General features: G+C 38.0%; 1 protein-coding gene across 1 annotated transcript; it reads right to left on the reverse strand.

Annotated features, from left to right (window-relative positions):
* Nucleotides 1-14,800: 14,800 nt before the first annotated feature.
* On the reverse strand, nt 14,801-15,879 carry LOC140940672 (uncharacterized). The gene is made up of 2 exons (XM_073389656.1): nt 15,852-15,879; nt 14,801-15,579 (listed from the first exon to the last, which is right to left on the reverse strand). Exons 1-2 carry the CDS (start codon nt 15,877-15,879, stop codon nt 14,801-14,803), a joined length of 807 nt encoding a protein of 268 aa, XP_073245757.1.
* Between the last annotated feature and the right edge of the window lie 2,298 nt (nt 15,880-18,177).

Raw genomic sequence — 18,177 nt, forward strand, 5'->3', positions numbered from 1 at the left:
TGTAAATCCGCCTGACTATAGGTGATTAAATACACTTGTCGAACAGCTCTCACATTTAGAACACTCGTCAAAGCACCCTTGTCGCTAGCTTTAACGTCAATGTTTAAGCTGTTAAAAATATCTGTAGCTTCCGAATCACTCCTTTCACATTCTTGGAGAAAATCCACTGCAAATCACTTTAGCAGCAAGGAACTAACCGCGTAAACCGCGAGCCGCGCAAATATCGATGTTGTAGTCTATGCAGTGTAACTTTCAAATCACCTCAGTGTGATTACGCCTAGTGGTGTGAAATATGACTAACTTGAAATAATTCCTACAAATTAGGAAATGTTCGAAACTACCGTCGATAACGTTTGATTTCCAAAACTAATTATCGTGCATCAGTCTCTCTCCTTTGATTGGCAGGTGATCGCAACCCACTGTTCCCCTTATGTACCTTTCTAACAAGTGAGTAGAGGCAAGATTTTGGCTGACTTCAAGTATTTTAGATTTCCAAAATCTTGAATTCAAGAGTTTGGCTAACTTCAAGATTTTAGCTTTCCAAAATCCTGATTTCAAGATCTTAGCTTTTTAAAATCTTAAATTCAAGATTTTCCCTCAGTTCAAAATTTTAGCTTTCAAAAATATTGAATTCAAGATTTTGGCTCACTTTTAGCTTTCCAAAATCTTGAATTCAAGATATTGCCTGACCTCAAGATTTTTCCTGATTTCAAGATTTTATCTTTGCAAAATCTGGAATACTATATTTTAGCCTTCCAAAATCCTGAATTCAAGATTTTGGCTCACTTCAAGATTTTAGCTTTTCAAAATCTGGAGTTTAAGATTTTGGCTGACTTCACGATTTTAGCTTTATTAAATCCTAAATTCAAGATTTTCGCTGAATTAAAGATTTTAGCTGACTTTAAGATTTAAGCTTTCCAAAATCCTGAATTCAAGATTTTGGTTTTTCCTCTAGATTTTAGCTTTTTAAAGTCTTCAATTCAAGATTTTGGCTGATTTCAAGATTTTAGCTTTCCAAAATCTTGAATTAAAGATTTTGGCTGACTACAAAATTTTAGCTTTATTAATATCTTGAAATCGGCCAAAATCTTGAATTCAGGATTTTTGAAAACTAACATCTTGAAATCGGCCAAAATCTTGAATTCAGGATTTTGGAAAGCTAAGATCTTGAAATCGGACAAAATCTTGATATCAGGATTTTCGAAAGCTAAAATCTTGAAGTCGTCAAAAATCTTGAATTCAGGATTTTAGAATGCCAAAATCTTGAAATCGGCAAAAATCTTGAAATGTGCCAAAATCTTGAATTCAGGATTTTGGAAAGCTAAGATCTTGAAATCGTCCAAAATCTTGAATTCAGGATTTTGGAAAGCTTAAATCTTGATATCGGTCAAAATCTTGAAATCGGCCAAAACCTTGAATTGACGATTTTTGAAAACTAAAATCTTGAATTGAGGATTTTGGAAAACTAACATCTTAAAATCTGACAAAATCTTGAATTCTGGATCTTGGAAAGCTAAAATCTTTAAATCGGCCAAATTCTTGAATTCAGGATTTTGGAAAGCTAAAATATTAAAATCGGCCAAAATCTTGAATTTAGGATTTTGGAAAGCTAAAATATTGAAATCGGCCAAAATCTTGAATTCAGGATTTGAAAGCTAAAATCTTGAAATCGTCCAAAATCTTGAATTCAGGTTTTAGACGGCTAAAATCTTGAAATCGGCCAGAATCGTGAACTTAGGATTTTAGAAAGCTAAATCCTCAAATCGGTCAAGATCTTGAGTTGAGGATTTTAAAAGACTAAAATCTTGAAATCGGCCTATATCTTAAATCAGGATTTTGGAAAGCTAAAATCTTGAAATCGGCCAAAATCTTGAATTCGGGATTTGGGGAAAGCAAAAATCTTGATATCGGTCAAACTCTTGAATTCAGAGTTTAGGAAAGCTAAAATCTTGAAATCGGCCGAAATCTTGACTTCTGGATTTTGGTAAGCTAAAATTTAGAAATCAGCCAGAATCTTGAATTCAGGATTTTAAAAAGCTAAAATTGTGAAATAAGCGAAAATCTTGAAATCAGCGAAAATCGTGAATTCAGGTTTTTGGAAAGCTAAAATCTTAAAATAGGCCAAAATCCTGAATTCATGAATTTGGAAAGCTAAAATCTTGAAATCGGCCAAAATCTTGAATTCATGATTGTGGAAAGCTAAAATCTAATTACCGGCCAAAATCTTGAATTCAGGATTTTGGAAAGCTAAAATATTGAAATGGGTGAAAATCTTAAATTAAGGATTTTGGAAAGCTAACATTTTGAAATCGGCCAAAATCTTGAATTCAGGATTTTGGAAAGCTAAAATCTTGAAATCCCCAAAAGTCTTGAATTCACGATTTTGGAAAGCTAAAATCTTGAAATCGTTCAAAATCTAGAAATCGCCCAAAACCTTGAATTCACGATTTTGGAAAGCTAAAATCTTGAAATCGGCCAAAATCTTGAATTCAGGAGTTTGGAAAGCTAAGATCTTCAAATCGGCCAAAATCTTGAATTCAGGATTTTTGAAAACTAAAATCTTGAAATCGGCAAAAATCTTGAATTAAGGATTTTGGAAAGCTGAGATCTTGAAATCGGCCAAAATCCTGACATCAGGATTTTCGAAAGCTAAAACCTTAAAGTCGTCCAACATCTTGAATTCAGGATTTTGGAAAGGCAAAATCTTGAAATCGGCCAAAAAATCTTTATTTTAGGATTCTGGAAAGCTAAAATCTTAAAATGGGCCAAAATCTTCAATTCAGGATTTTAGAAAGCTAAGATCTTGAAATCGTCCAAAATCTTGAATTCAGGATTTTGGAAAGCTTAAATCTTGATATCGGTCAAAATCTTGAAATCGGACAAAATCTTGAATTCTGGGTTTTGGAAAGCTAAAATCTTTAAATCGGCCAAAGTCTTGAATTCTTGATTTATTAAAGCTAAAATCTTGAAATCTGCAAAAATCTGGAATTCAGAATTTTTGAAAACTAAAATATTGAAATCGGCCAAAATCTTGAATTCCGGATTTTAAAAAGCTAAGATCTTGAAATCGGCCAAAATCTTGAATTAGGGTTTTTTTAATGCTAAAATCTTGAAATCGGCCAAAATCTTCAATTCAGGAAACTGGAAAGCTAAAATCTTGAAATCGGCCAAAATAGTGAATTCAGGATTTTGGAAAGATAAAATCTTGAAATCGGGCAAAATCTTGAATTCAGGATTTTGGAAAGCCAAAATCTTGAAATCGGTTAAAGTCATGAAGTCGGCCAAAATCTGTAATTCAGGAATTTGGAAGGCTAAAATCTTGAAACCGGCCAAAATCTTGAATTAAGGATTTTGGAAAGTTAACTCTTAAAATTGGCCAAAAATCTTGAATTCAGGATTTTGGAAAGCTAAAATCTTGAAACCGGCCAAAATCTTGAATTCAGCAGTTTGGAAACCTAAAATCTTGAAATCGGCCAAAATCTTGAAATCAGGATTTTGGAAAGCTAAAATCTTAAAATCGGCGAGAATGTTGAATTTAGGATTTTTGAAGGGTAAAATCTTAAAATAAGCCAGAATCGTAAATTCAGGATGTTGGAAACCTAAAATCTTAAAATCGGCCAAAAAATCTTCAATTTAGTATTTTGGAAAGTAAAAATCTTCAAATCGGCAAAGATCATCAATTCAGGATTATGGAAGCTAAAATCTTAAAATTGGTCAAAATCTTGAATTGAGGATTTTGGAGAGCTAAAATCTTATAATCCGCCAAAATCTTGAATTCAGGATTTTGAAAAACTAAAATCTTGAAATCGGCAAAAATCTTGAATTCAGGATTTTGGAAACGTAAAATCTTGAAATTGTCCGAAATCTTGTATTCAGGATTTTGGAAAGCAAAGATGTTGAAATCGGTCGAAATCTTGAATTCAGGATTTTGGAAAACTAAAACCTTGAAATCGGTCAAAATCTGGAATTCAGGATTTTGGAAAGCTAAAATGTTGAAATCCGCCCAAAATCTTGAATTCAGGATTTTGGAAATCTAAAAGCTTGAAATCCGTCAAAATCTTTAATTTAGGATTTTGGAAAGCTAAAATCTTGAAATAGGCCAAAATGTTGAATTCAGGATTTTTGTAAACTGAAATCTTGATATCAATTTAAATCTTGAATTAAGGATTTTGGAAAGCTAAAATCTTGAATTCAGGATTTTGGAGGCTAAAATCTTGAAATCGGCCAAAATCTTGATTTCAGGATTTTGGAAAGCTAAAATCTTCACATGAGCCAAAATTTTGAATTCAGAAAGGTTGATAGCTGAAATCTTAAAATCGCCAAAATCTTGAATTCAGGATTTTGGAATGCTAAAATCTTGAAATCGGCCAAAATATTGATTTCAGGGTTTTGAAAAGCTAAAATCTTGAATTCTGGATTTTGGAAAGCTAAAATCTTGAAATAGGGCAAAATCTAGAATTCAGGATTTTCGAAAGCTAAAATCTTAAAATCGGCCAAAATCTTGAATTCAGATATTCTAGATAGCTAAAATCTTAAAATCGGCCAAAATCTTGAATTTAGGATTTTGGAATGCTAAAATCTTGAAATAGGGCAGAATCTAGAATTCAGGATTTTCGAAAGCTAAAATCTTGAAATCGGCCAAAATCTTGAATTCAGGATTTTGGAAAGCTGAAATCTTTAAAGCGACCAAAATCTTGAATTCAGCCTTTGAAAGCTAAAATTTTGAAATTGGCCTAAATCTTGAATGCAGGATTTTTTTTTATTTGACCTGTGGCAGTTATTGCGATACAGCTACAGATTACGAGTTACACGAGAACATTAATACGCTTGGATAAATTAACACTCTCTATTCTTTACAAGTATGCCTCCACGAAGTAAGCGTCCGAGACGTTCTGGTCCTTCTGCCTCTACAGTAAACAGCATGGCAACCAGTACCGCTAGCACGTGGAGCAGCTTGTCAAATAGTACCTCTAATCAACAAGACGGCACGATGCAAGTACATGTTACAGCGCTGTCCAGTGCCCTTTCTCTGGCTGTCCAAAAGGCCGTCCAGGACGCGCTACGACCACCACCGTCAGTAACAACGTCAACTAACGCAGCATCAACGTCGACCGTGGTGTCCGCCCACGTGCCCACTACAGCCTCGATACTCCAGGATTCTGTTGTGCAAGCGACGCAAGCTATTGCCGGGACTTCTGGAAGTAATATTGTATCACCTAACGTGCAGAGTATGCCAACCACACCCCTTTTTTCAAGCGTCGCCATCCCCCTTGGAAGTGCAGTTAGCGACAAAATAAAATCCAAAATTTGGGCTAACGAATTTGTACACCTTGGAGCACTGCTCCAAACCGCGGTTCCACAAGAGCGTTTTGCTCTTGGGCTTTCGGCTACAGGCAATGGCAATAAGCCGCAGATTACATTAGAGCCAGCTAGCGCCCCACGTAAATTGAATAGTATTCAGCAGTGGGTCACGGCGTTCCACACGTTTATGGCCATTTATTGCCAGAAGTTCGCGGGGGACACGGCCGCTTTGCTAAAAAAATTGTGAGACCGTTCGTGCCATTGCAAACAAAAACGGAAACTGCGCTTACTATGATGAGTAATTTAGATATTAGCACCGGTCCGCCCCCGATAGGTACCCTATTTTGAATTAGGGATTTTGGAAACTTAAAATCTTGAAATAGGCAAAAATCTTGAATTCAGCATTTTGGTAAGCAAAAATCTGGACATCGGCCACAACCTTGAATGCAGGATATTGGAATGCTAAAATCTTGAAACCGGCCAAAATCTTGAATTCAGGATTATGGAAAGCTAAAATCTTAGAATCGGCCAAAATCTTGAATTCAGGATTTTCGAAAGCTAAAATCTTGAAATCGGCCAAAATCTTGAATTCAGGATTTTCGAAAGCTAAAATCTTAAAAACCGCCACAATCTTGAATTCAGGAATTTGGATAGCTAAAATCTTGAAATAAGCCGAAATCTTGAATTCAGGATTTTGGAAAGCTAAAATCTTGAAAGCGGCCAAAATCTTGAATTTTGGATTTTCGAAAGCTAAAATCTTAAAAACCGCCACAATCTTGAATTCAGGAATTTGGAAATCTAAAATCTTGAAATAAGCCGAAATCTTCAATTCAGGAATTTGGATAGCTAAAATCTTGAAATAAGCCGAAATCTTGAATTCAGGATTTTGGAAAGCTAAAATCTTGAAAGCGGCAAAAATCTTGAATTCAGAATTTTGGAATGCCAAAATCTTGAATTCAGGATTTTGGAAAGCTAGAATCCTGAAATCGGTCAAAATCTTGAATTCAGCATTTCTGAAAGCTAAAATCTTCAAGTTAGGTTTTTAGAAAGCTCCAATCTTCAAATCGGTCAAAATCTTGAATGAAGGATTTTGGAAACTTAAAAACTTGAAATAGGCCAAAATCTTGAATTCAGCATTTTGGAAAGCAAAAATCTGGAAATCGGCAGAAATTTGAATGCAGGTTATTGCAATGCTAAAATCTTAAAACCGGCCAAAATATTGAATACAGGATTTTCGAAAGCTAAAATCTTAAAATCCGCCACAATCTTGAATTCAGGATTTTTGAAAGCTAAAATCTGAAAAATAAGCCGAAATCTTGAATTCAGGAATTTGAAAAGCGAAAATCTTCAAATCGACCAAAATCTTGATTTCAGGATTTTTAAAAGCTAAAATCTTGAAATCGGGAAAAATCTTAAAATCAGGTTTTTTAAAAGCTAAAATCTTGAAATCGGCAAAATCTTGAATTCAGGATTTTCGAAAGCTAAAATCTTAATTTCAAAATTTTTGAAAGCTGAAATCTTGAAATCCGCCAAAATCTTAAGTTCAGGAATTTGGAAAGCTTAAATCTTGAAATGGGCAAAATTTTCACTTTAGGATTTTCCAAAGCTAAAATGTTGAAATCCGCTAAAATCTAGAATTCAGGATTTTGGAAAGCTAAAATGTTGAAATCGGCCAAAATCTTGAATTCAAGGTTTTGGAAAGCTTTAATCTTGAAATCGGCCAAAATCTTGAAATGAGGATTTTGAAAAGCTAAAGTCATGAAATCTGCCCAAACCTTAAACTAAGGCTTTTTGGAAACCTACAATCTTAAAATCGGCCAAAATCTTGAATTTGGGATTTTGGAAACTTAAAATCTTGAAATCGGGCAAAATCATGAATTCAGCATATGGGAAAGCAAAAATCTGGAAATCGGCAAAAATCTTGAATTCAGAATTTTGAAACCTGAAATCTCAAAATCGGCCAAAATCTTGAATTCAGGATTTTGCAACGCTAAAATCTTGAAACCGGCCAAAATCTTGAATTCAGGATTTTGGAAAGCTAGAATCTTGAAATCGGTCAAAATCTTGAATTCAGCATTTCTGAAAGCTAAAATCTTCAAGTCGGCCAAAATCTTCAAGTTAGGTTTTTAGAAAGTTCCAATCTTCAAATCGGTCAAAATCTTGAATGAAGGATTTTGGAAACTTAAAAACTTGAAATAGGCCAAAATCTTGAATTCAGCATTTTGGAAAGCAAAAATCTGGAAATCGGCAAAAATTTGAATTCAGGTTATTGCAATGCTAAAATCTTAAAACCGGCCAAAATATTGAATACAGGATTTTCGAAAGCTAAAATCTTGAAATCCGCCACAATCTTGAATTCAGGATTTTTGAAAGCTAAAATCTGAAAAACAAGCCGAAATCTTGAATTCAGGAATTTGAAAAGCGAAAATCTTCAAATCGACCAAAATCTTGATTTCAGGATTTTTGAAAGCTAAAATCTTGAAATCGGGAAAAATCTTAAAATCAGGTTTTTTAAAAGCTAAAATCTTGAAAACGGTCAAATTCTTGAATTTAGGATTTTGGAAAGCTAAATTCTTGAAGTCGGCCAAAATCCTGAATTCAGGTTTTTGGAAAGCTATAATCTTGAAATCGGCCAAAATCTTGAATTCAGGATTTTCGAAAGCTAAAATCTTGAAGCAGGCTAAAATCTTGAATTCACCATTTTGGAAAGCTAAAATCTTGAAATCGGCCAAAATCTTAAATTCAGAATTTTTGAAAGCTTAATTCTTGAAATCGGGCAAAATCTGCAATTCAGGATTTTCGAAAGCTAAAATCTTGAAACCGGCCAAAATACTTGAATTCAGGATTATGGAAAGCTAAAATCTTGAAATAAGCCGAAATCTCGAATTCAAGAATTTGGAAAGCTAAAATCTTCAAATAAGCCGAAATCTTGAATTCAGGAATTTAGAAAGCTGAGATCTGAAATCGGCTAAAATCTTAAATTCAGGATTTTGAAAAGCTAAAATCTTGAAGTGGGACAAAATCTTGAATTCACGATTTTTGAAAGCTAAAATCTTGAGGTCGGCCAAAGTCTTAAACTCAGGATTATCGAAAGCTAAAATCTTAAACGAAGCTACAACCTTGAATTCAGAATTTTGGATAGCTAAAATCTTGAAATAAGCCGAAATCTTGAATTCAGGATTTTGGAAAGCTAAAATCTTGAAAGCGGCAAAAATCTTGAATTCAGAATTTTGGAATGCCAAAATCTTGAATTCAGGATTTTGGAAAGCTAGAATCCTGAAATCGGTCAAAATCTTGAATTCAGCATTTCTGAAAGCTAAAATCTTCAAGTTAGGTTTTTAGAAAGCTCCAATCTTCAAATCGGTCAAAATCTTGAATGAAGGATTTTGGAAACTTAAAAACTTGAAATCCGCCACAATCTTGAATTCAGGATTTTTGAAAGCTAAAATCTGAAAAATAAGCCGAAATCTTGAATTCAGGAATTTGAAAAGCGAAACTCTTCAAATCGACCAAAATCTTGATTTCAGGATTTTTCAAAGCTAAAATCTTGAAATCGGGAAAAATCTTAAAATCAGGTTTTTTAAAAGCTAAAATCTTGAAAACGGTCAAATTCTTGAATTTAGGATTTTGGAAAGCTAAATTCTTGAAGTCGGCCAAAATCCTGAATTCAGGTTTTTGGAAAGCTATAATCTTGAAATCGGCCAAAATCTTGAATTCAGGATTTTCGAAAGCTAAAATCTTGAAGCAGGCTAAAATCTTGAATTCACCATTTTGGAAAGCTAAAATCTTGAAATCGGCCAAAATCATAAATTCAGAGTTTTTGAAAGCTTAATTCTTGAAATCGGGCAAAATCTGCAATTCAGGATTTTCGAAAGCTAAAATCTTGAAACCGGCCAAAATACTTGAATTCAGGATTATGGAAAGCTAAAATCTTGAAATAAGCCGAAATCTCGAATTCAAGAATTTGGAAAGCTAAAATCTTCAAATAAGCCGAAATCTTGAATTCAGGAATTTAGAAAGCTGAGATCTGAAATCGGCTAAAATCTTAAATTCAGGATTTTGAAAAGCTAAAATCTTGAAGTGGGACAAAATCTTGAATTCACGATTTTTGAAAGCTAAAATCTTGAGGTCGGCCAAAGTCTTAAACTCAGGATTATCGAAAGCTAAAATCTTAAACGAAGCTACAACCTTGAATTCAGAATTTTGGATAGCTAAAATCTTGAAATAAGCCGAAATCTTGAATTCAGGATTTTGGAAAGGTAAAATCTTGAAATCGACAGAAACCTTGAATTCAGGATTTTGGAAAGCTAAAATGTTGAAAACGGCCAAAAACTTGAATTGTGGGTTTTCGAAAGCTAAAATCTTGAAATCAGCCGAAATCTTGAATTCAGGATTTTTTAAAGCTAAAATCTAGATTTCTTTATTTTTTAAAGCAAAAATCTTGAAAGCGGGCAAAATTTTGAATTGAAGATTTTGGATTGCTAAAATCTTGAAATCGGCAAAAATCTTGAATTCAGGATTTTTGAAACCTAAAATCTTGAAATCGGCTAAAATCTTGAATTTAGGATTTTAAAATGTTAAAATCTTGAAGTCGGCCAAGATCTTGAATTCAGGATTTTGGAAAGCTTAAATCTTGCAATCGGCAAAAGTTTCAATTCAGGATTTTCGAAAGCTGAAATCTTAAAATTTGCCAAAATCTTGAATTCAGAATTTTGGAAAGCTAAAATCTTTATAATCGGCCAAAATATTGAATTCTGGATTTTCGAAAGCTAAAATCTTGAAATCAGCCGAAATCTTGAATTCAGGAATATTTAGAGCTAAAATATAGATTTCTGGATTTTTTAAAGCAAAAATCTTGAAAGCGAGCAAAATTTTGAATTAAAGATTTTGGATTGCTAAAATCTTGAAATGGGCCAAAATCTTGGATTCAGGATTTTTGAAAGCTAAAATCTTGAAATCGGCTAAAATCTTGAATTCAGGATTTTAAAGTGTTAAAATCTTGAAGTCGGCCAAAATCTTAAATTCAGGATTTTGGAAAGCTTAAATCTTGAAATCGGCAAAATTTTCAATTGAGGATTTTCGAAAGCTGAAATCTGAAAATCCGCCAAAATCTTGAATTCAGGATTTTGGAAAGCTAAAATTCTTATAATCGGCCAAAATATTGAATTGAGGGTTTTGGAAAGCTAAAATCTTGAAATAGGTAAAAATCTTGAAATCAGGATTTTAGAAAGCTAATATCTTGCAATCGGCCAAAATCTTGAATTCAGGATTTTGGAAAGCTAAGATCTTGAAATCGGCCAAAATCTTGAATTCAGGATTTTGGAAAGCTAAAATCCTGAAGGGGGACAAAATCTTGAAATCGGCAAAAATCTTGAACTCAGGATTATCGAAAGCTTAAATCTTGAATTCAGCATTTTGGAAAGCTAAAATCTGGAAATAGGCATAAATCTTGAATTCAGTATTTTTGAAAGCTGAAATCTTGAAATCAGACAAAATACTTGAATTTAGGATTATGGAAAGCTAAAATCTTGAAATCGGCCAAAATTTTGAATTGAGGTTTTTGGAAAGCTAAATTCTTGATACCGGCCAAAATCCTTTTACAAGGGGTGTCAAGCGGTCCTAGATTGTTACAAGGGGTTACTGGGGGTTACAAGAGAGGTTTCAGGAGGTTACAAGGGGTTACAGAATGTTACACGGGGTTACTAGGAGTTACAGGAGGTTGCATGGGGTTACAAGAGGTTACAGGGGGTCACAAGGGGTTACACGAGGTTACCGGCCAAAATCCTTTTACAAGGGGTGTCAAGCGGTCCTAGATTGTTACAAGGGGTTACTGGGGGTTACAAGAGAGGTTTCAGGGGGTTACAAGGGGTAACAGAGGGTTACAAGGGGTTACAGAGGGTTACAAGAGGTTCCAGAGGGTTACAAGGGGTTACAGGGGGTTAGAAGAAGTTACAGAGGGTTAAAAGGGGTTACAAGGAGTTACAGGAGGATAGAGAGGATTACAAAGGGGTTACATGGCGGTACAGAGGGTTACAAGGGGTTCCAAGGGTTACAAGGGGTTACAGATTGTTACAATGGATTACAGAGGGTTACAAGGGGTTACAGAGTGTTACAAGGGCTTACAAGAGGTTACAGGCGGTAACAAAGGGTTACAGTGGGTACCAAGATGTTACAGAGGGTTACAAGCGGTTACAGCAGAGAGTTACAAAGGGTTACAGTTGGTTAATAGGGGTTACAGAGGATAACAAGTTTTTCAGGGGGTTTCGAGGGGTTTCAGGGTGTTACAAGGGGTTAAAGAGGGATACAAGGGGTTACAGGAGGTTGCAGCTGGTTGCAGAGGGTTACAAGGGGTTTCAGGGGGTTTCAAGGGGTTTTAGAGGGTTACAAGAGGTTTCAGGGGGGTTACAAGGGGTTAAAGAGGGATACAAGGGGTCACACGGGTGTCCAAGGTGTTACAAGGGGTTACAGGGGCTCATTGGGGGTAAGAAAGAGTTACAGGAACTCATTGAAGGTTGAAAAGGGTTTTAGGGGGTTACAACAGGTTACAGGGGTCACAAGGGGATACAGGGGGTTACTAGAGGTTACAGAGTGTTACAGGGGGCTGCAAGAGGTTACAGGGGCTAACAAGGGGTAACAGAGGGTACCGAAATGGTTACAGGGGGTTACAACTGTTTAGAGAGGTTTACAACTGGTTTCAGGGGTTTACAAGGTGTTACAAGGGATTAAAGTGGGTTACAGGAGGTTACAGAAGGTTAGAGGGGGTTCCAAGGGGTTACAGGAGGTTACATGGGGTTACAAGAGGTTACAGGGGATACCAAGGGGTTTCAGAGGGTACCAAGGGGTTACAAAGGGTTACAAGGGCATACAGATTGTTGCATGGGGTTTCAAAAAAATACAGAGGTAACAATAGGTTACTGGGGGTTACAAGGTGTTACAGAGGGTACCAAGGGGTTACAGGTAGTTACAAGATTGGTTACAGGAGGTTGCAGAGGGTAACACGGGGGTTACAAGGGCTTACAAGAGGTTACAAGGGGTTAGAGCGGGTTACAAGGGGTTACAGTTGGTTACAGGGGTTAGAAGAGGTTACAAGGTGTTAGAGGGGGTCACAAGGGCTGACATGGGCTTACAAGGGGTTACAGGAGGTTACAGGGGGTTAAAATTGCTTACAGAAGGTTACAAGGGGTTACAGGGGGTTAATAGGGGTTAGAGAGGGTTACAGAGAGTTACCAGAAGTTACAAGGGGTTACAGGAGGTTACAGGGGATTACAAGGGGTTACATTGGGTTACAGACGGTTACAACAGGTTTCAAGGGGTTTCAAGGGTTTACAGAGGGTTACAAGGGGTTACGGGGCGTTACAAAGGGTTAGAATAGGTTACAGGGGTTACAACGGGTTGCTAGGGTTTACAGAGATTTGCAAGGGGTTACAGGGGTTTACAGAGAGTTACAAGGGGTTACAACGGGTTACACGGGGTTACAAGGGCTTTCAGAGGGTTACAAGGGGTTAGAGAGGGTTACAAGGGGTGACATGGGGTTACAAGGGGATACAGAGGGTTACAAGGGGTTCCAAGAGTTACAAGGGTTTACAGTGGGTTACAAAAGGTTTCAACGGGGTACAGGGGGTTACAAGGGGTTACAGGAAGTTACAGGAGGTTACAATGGGTTGCAGGGGGTTACAAGGGGTTACGGCAGAGGGTTCCAAGGGGTTACAGTTGGTTAATAGGGGTTACAGCGGATTGCAAGTGGTTTCAGGGGGTTACGAGGGGTTTCAGGAGGTTACAAGGGGTTACAGAGGGATACAAGGGGTTACAGGAGGTTACAGGGGGTTACAAGAAATAATTATGCTCCCTGGCTTACACCAGAGATAAAAAGGATGATGTTTGAGAGGGACAAACTGAAAAGGGCTGCAATTATCAACAATTCAGATGCTCTTTGGAACGAGTATAAGATTGCTCGAAACGATGTAAATGCTAATATCAGGAAAGCAAAAACTAACTAGTATAAAAGGTATTTCGTAACAAATCTAGGGGATATTAAGAAATCATGGAAAGGAGTAAACTCAATATTGGGCCGAAATTTAAATCTCTAATGCTCTTAATTATCACTTTACTCACACTGGGCCTAGGTTAGCCGATAATATTCCCAAAACTAGTGTTTGTTTCGAGGACTACATTACGCCATCAAATTCTAGTTTTACCCTGAACGAGACTCACTGCGGTGTTGTTCACCGTTTAGTGAGTTCGCTTCGAGTCGACAAAGCCACAGGTCTAGATCGTATTTCTGCAAGGCTTTTGAAAGAAGCTTGTCCTGAAATCGTGCCTTCTCTCACCCATATAATTGACCTATCCATTAGGTGTGGGTATTTTCCAGACGAGTGGAAAATTTCCAAAGTATTACCTTTATATAAGGAGGATATTAAGTCTGATCCTAATAACTATAGACCTATATCTATTCTACCAGTTGTCAGTAAAATAATCGAAAGGGTTATCTTCAAACAACTTTATGAGTACCTAACTCACAATAATTTGCTGACAGTTTCTCAGCATGGTTTCAGAACGATGCATTCTACTTTGACTGCCTTGCTTGAAGCTACTAACAACTGGTACTTAAATGACATTTATTACCAAGGGGAATAAATTATTTTATGCAGCCTGCGCGGCGTTTTTCAGTATCCCGGATGGGTACATCCGGGACTTACAATGGTAGATACTTAAACATCCGAACATGTGATTTCAGGCCTCTTTCAGTTCAGCTTCGGTGCAGGGCAAACATTTCTCTGAAAAGTGAAGAACATTTAGAAAGAAACCCCCCTTTATCCCAGTTCAGAAGGACCTTGAAAGGAGGAGCAGATTTCAACGATCAGTTAAGTAGGCTCTGTTTACTTGTTTTTAGCGCAGTTAATCGCTATCACAAATCCTGTTGTTCGAGTCACATGGCGGCTGGTGAACCAGAAACCGCGTGTGCTTATTCATTTTGCTGGTGCTTAGATCGCCGGACTGGCGATCCAAAAATCTCTTGGAAGGCTTCACTTAGAATGTGTTCAGCCTGTTTGGTAGTATTTCTCGTGATGGGGCGGCGTAGAGTGGATAAAACAAACCAGTACGATCTCGGAAACATTCGCAGCACCGCCCCCCATTTTACTGACCTTGAGCTGAGATTAGGCGATTTTATACGGGATAATGAAAGCTACCCTGAGTTAATCTCACTCTCTGCGGTCGCTTTACCTAAGCTAGTACAAAATAAAGACCGGGAATTGCGAATTTGAAGTTGTACGGAGCCACGTCATGTCTTAGACAGATAAGAAAAAGAATCTTTCAGCATAAACTTGAACTTGAACTTTATTTTTATTTAAACACGGTAAATCTATCAGATAAAATAATAATATTAAAAAAATTACAATCTGCTTTAATCTATATAAACATGCTCTAAAAATTTAAATAGTAAAGATAGAGAAAATAAAGAAATTCTGCTTTACATAGATGCCGTGTGCGTTTTATCGATTCAGTCAAAGAAATCGCGACAACCATTTCGAAAAGAATTAAGTGATTTTGCTTGCCGCAATTCAGGGGACAAGCTGTTCCAGATAACCGCACCATTATAGCTAAAGCTATTTTTCAAGAAATTGGTGCGGGGCAATGGAACAGCTAGTTTGTTTTCAGAGTTCCTTAAATTATAAGGTGGATTATATTTAGTGAAAAGAGAACCAAGATAGTCGGGCGCAAGACCATGTATAGATTTATAGACCATGGTGGCCACTTGTATTTGTCGCTGAGTATCCAACCGTTTCCAGTTGAGTTGCTCAAGAAGAGGATCAGCGCTTGTGTCATAACTGGAGAAGGTTAGAATACGGGCAGCCCGGTTTTGCAACTTTTGGAGCTTATTCGAAAGACTTTTGTTACAATGCCCCCAGACCTCGCAGCAGTAATTAAAGTACGGTTGAACTAAGGCATTGAAAACGGACTCCAATGTGGTTCGATTAACAAAAGGCCTACAACGTTTAATTACTCCAATGCCCGATGCGATTTTCTTGGCTATTTTTTCAATGTGCATATTCCATGAAAGGTTTTCGTCTATATGCACACCCAGAGATTTAACCGAGTAAGCTTGTTTAATTATGTCACCACCTATGATTAGTTTAGGGGAAGTATCGTAACATGGCCGATCCCAATAGTCGAAAGTCCCCTTAGGGAAACATTCCACGGGCGGCTCGTCGGCAGATACAGTCGTGAGAGTTGACAGAATCGGGGTTAACCGGTAGCCAACGACTAGTGTTAAACGCCCTGGTTGGAATACTTTACATCGCCATGGGAAAATAGGCCCTCCACCGAAGCAATTGGGGAGCCATTTTGAGAGCACTTTCCGAAGTGAAAGAGTTTCTTTTGTTTTGTTGTTTTGTTAATATATATGGTAAGTCAGCGAGTTATGTTGCTCACTGATACAGCTATTTTTGTCAGCCAAGATGCAATAAGTTATATTATTTGGGTTTGCCCCAGTTCTGTTATTTTGAGTGGCCGTATTATCACCACTCTGGTTGTCTATTAGAGGGATGTACAGTTCTGGCGTTTGTCAGCATGGGTCATGATACTTATTCGGCGGGAGTGTTCTTGCTCTGTGCCATTCATGTACCATTTTGTGCTGTTGCATCCTTTTGTTTGCCTATAACTACCTTGTGGTGTTATAGTACAGTTATTTGTGCCAGATTGTTTGATACTGTCATCTTCTCTGGTTTTTATTTTATTTATTGTTTAACTGAGGGCTCCAATAAGTGGCTGTTTCTTCTTTTGTCTCACGGGTGGCCAGTGAGGGCTTTGAAGCTCTTAGTAGAGCTTTACTTTTGGTTGTAATTCCAGACAACCAGATTAATGTTGGAGTTTTTGTAGTTACCAGAATGCCACCCAAGAGAGGTCAAAACTACACAGAGAGAGTTAACAAACGACGTCGTGTCGCTGACAGCAGTGCCCATACAGACGCGGTGGTGCAGCCACATCCATCACGACTTCAGCCAGTCCAGTTTCAGGAACCTTCAAATGCTGCCCGGGCAACCCCACAGCTAACCCTTTCGGCAGAAGTATTGGCAACGCTCTCAAATTCCATCTCAGCAGCAGTATCAGAAGCACTGTTGACTGTGGCACAGCCCCGGCAACCTGCAGCAACGGCAGCAGCAACAGCATTCCCAGTTGCCCATCCTTCAACATCTGCAGCAGCGGCAGCAGTCCCGGAGGTGCAGTTTGTTCCCGATCCCATATCACTTTCAAGTGCAGAGGTGGTGAACAGAGGTTCAAGCGTTGTAGAAGCAAACCCCACCACTCCCAATGCTGACCAGTCGGTCCTCAACACCGTCAACAATGCAGTGCAGCAAGTGACAAGCTCCTTACTACCTGGTGCAGCACCTCCAAGTAAGAACACTTTTTTGTCAACTGCAGTGCCACTAACCCATCGTGTACCCGATAAGGTCAAAAAACAAATATGGTCCAACGAGTATGTGGACTTTGCACTACTGTTGAATAATAGCCTTACTCACTCAGATGATCATTATACCTTCAGGGTAGAGAAAGGTGATGGCGGCAAGCCAGCTTTAGTTTTAGCACCTAATCCTAAGCGGCAGACTGTTCAATCAATTGAGCAGTGGGTCTCGGCCTTTCAGGTGTTTGTCGCCATCTATTCAGAAAAAGCCCCTTACGACACCCCGGCCGTCATGAAGTATGGGTCTGTCATTCGAGAGTTAGCCTCTCAGGGAGCCAATTGGAGGTTCTATGATGAGAATTTTCGTAGTATTAGGCAAACAGGGGGGGCCCCTTGGGACCAAATTCACTCTGAGCTATGGCTTAGGTCTCATTCCTTTCGCCCCAAACTTAGTACCCAGCCGGGAAAAAGTAAACAACAGGGATCATTTATCCCAAAGGGATTTTGTTGGAAGTTTCACAGGGGGATTACATGTCCAGGATGCTCTTACAAGCACCAGTGTTTCCGGTGTGGAAACGGCCACCCAATTTCCAAATGCCAACAAACCGCCAAACAGCCAGCTGGAAATGCGGGGCCCAAAACAACATCTTTTACCAGCCAGGGCACTCTCAACCGCACCCCTTCAATCCGAAGCACTCCCAACTCCGGTCAAAGCTAAGAGTTTAGCAAAATATTTATCAGGTTACCCAGAAAAGTTGTGTAATTATTTGTTAGGGGGCTTTTTACATGGTTTCCGTTTACATTATTATGGCCCCTTAGAGAGCAGTTTTTCTAATAATCTTGTGTCAGCATCTGAGCACCCAGATCGGGTTGATCAAAAGTTAACTAAAGAGATCCAAGAAGGTCGTATAGTGGGACCTTTTTCAGAGCCCCGACTGCCTAACCTTCGAATATCTCCCTTGGGGGTCATCCCCAAGAAAGTGCAAGGTGAATTTAGGATGATTCACCATCTTTCCTTTCCCTTTGGTGCATCAGTTAATGATTTTATTCCGCAAGAGTTTTGTTCAGTACACTATGCTAAGGTCGATGATGCAATTCGGTTTATCAAACGTTTAGGCAGAGGTTGTACTCTTGCTAAGACGGATGTTCGGAGTGCTTTCCGCATTATCCCAATACACCCTTTAGACTATCACTTACTGGGAATGCAATGGGAAGGGAACTATTATGTCGACCGCTGCCTCCCCATGGGTTGTGCTAGTTCCTGCAAGACCTTTGAGGCCCTTAGTACCGCAATGGAGTGGGTAGCTCGCAACAAATTAGCGATACCCAACATCGTACATATTTTGGATGACTTTTTGATTCTTGAAAAATCCCACGAAGCTTGTGATGCTAGCCTTCAAAGGTTTTTGCATTTTTGTGAGGACATTAGTGTTCCCATGGCTCCCGATAAAACGGAAGGCCCTAGTCCGGTATTA

The sequence above is a fragment of the Porites lutea genome, chromosome 6 (assembly GCF_958299795.1).
Source record: "Porites lutea chromosome 6, jaPorLute2.1, whole genome shotgun sequence".
In the NCBI taxonomy this organism is placed as follows: Eukaryota; Metazoa; Cnidaria; class Anthozoa; order Scleractinia; family Poritidae; genus Porites; species Porites lutea.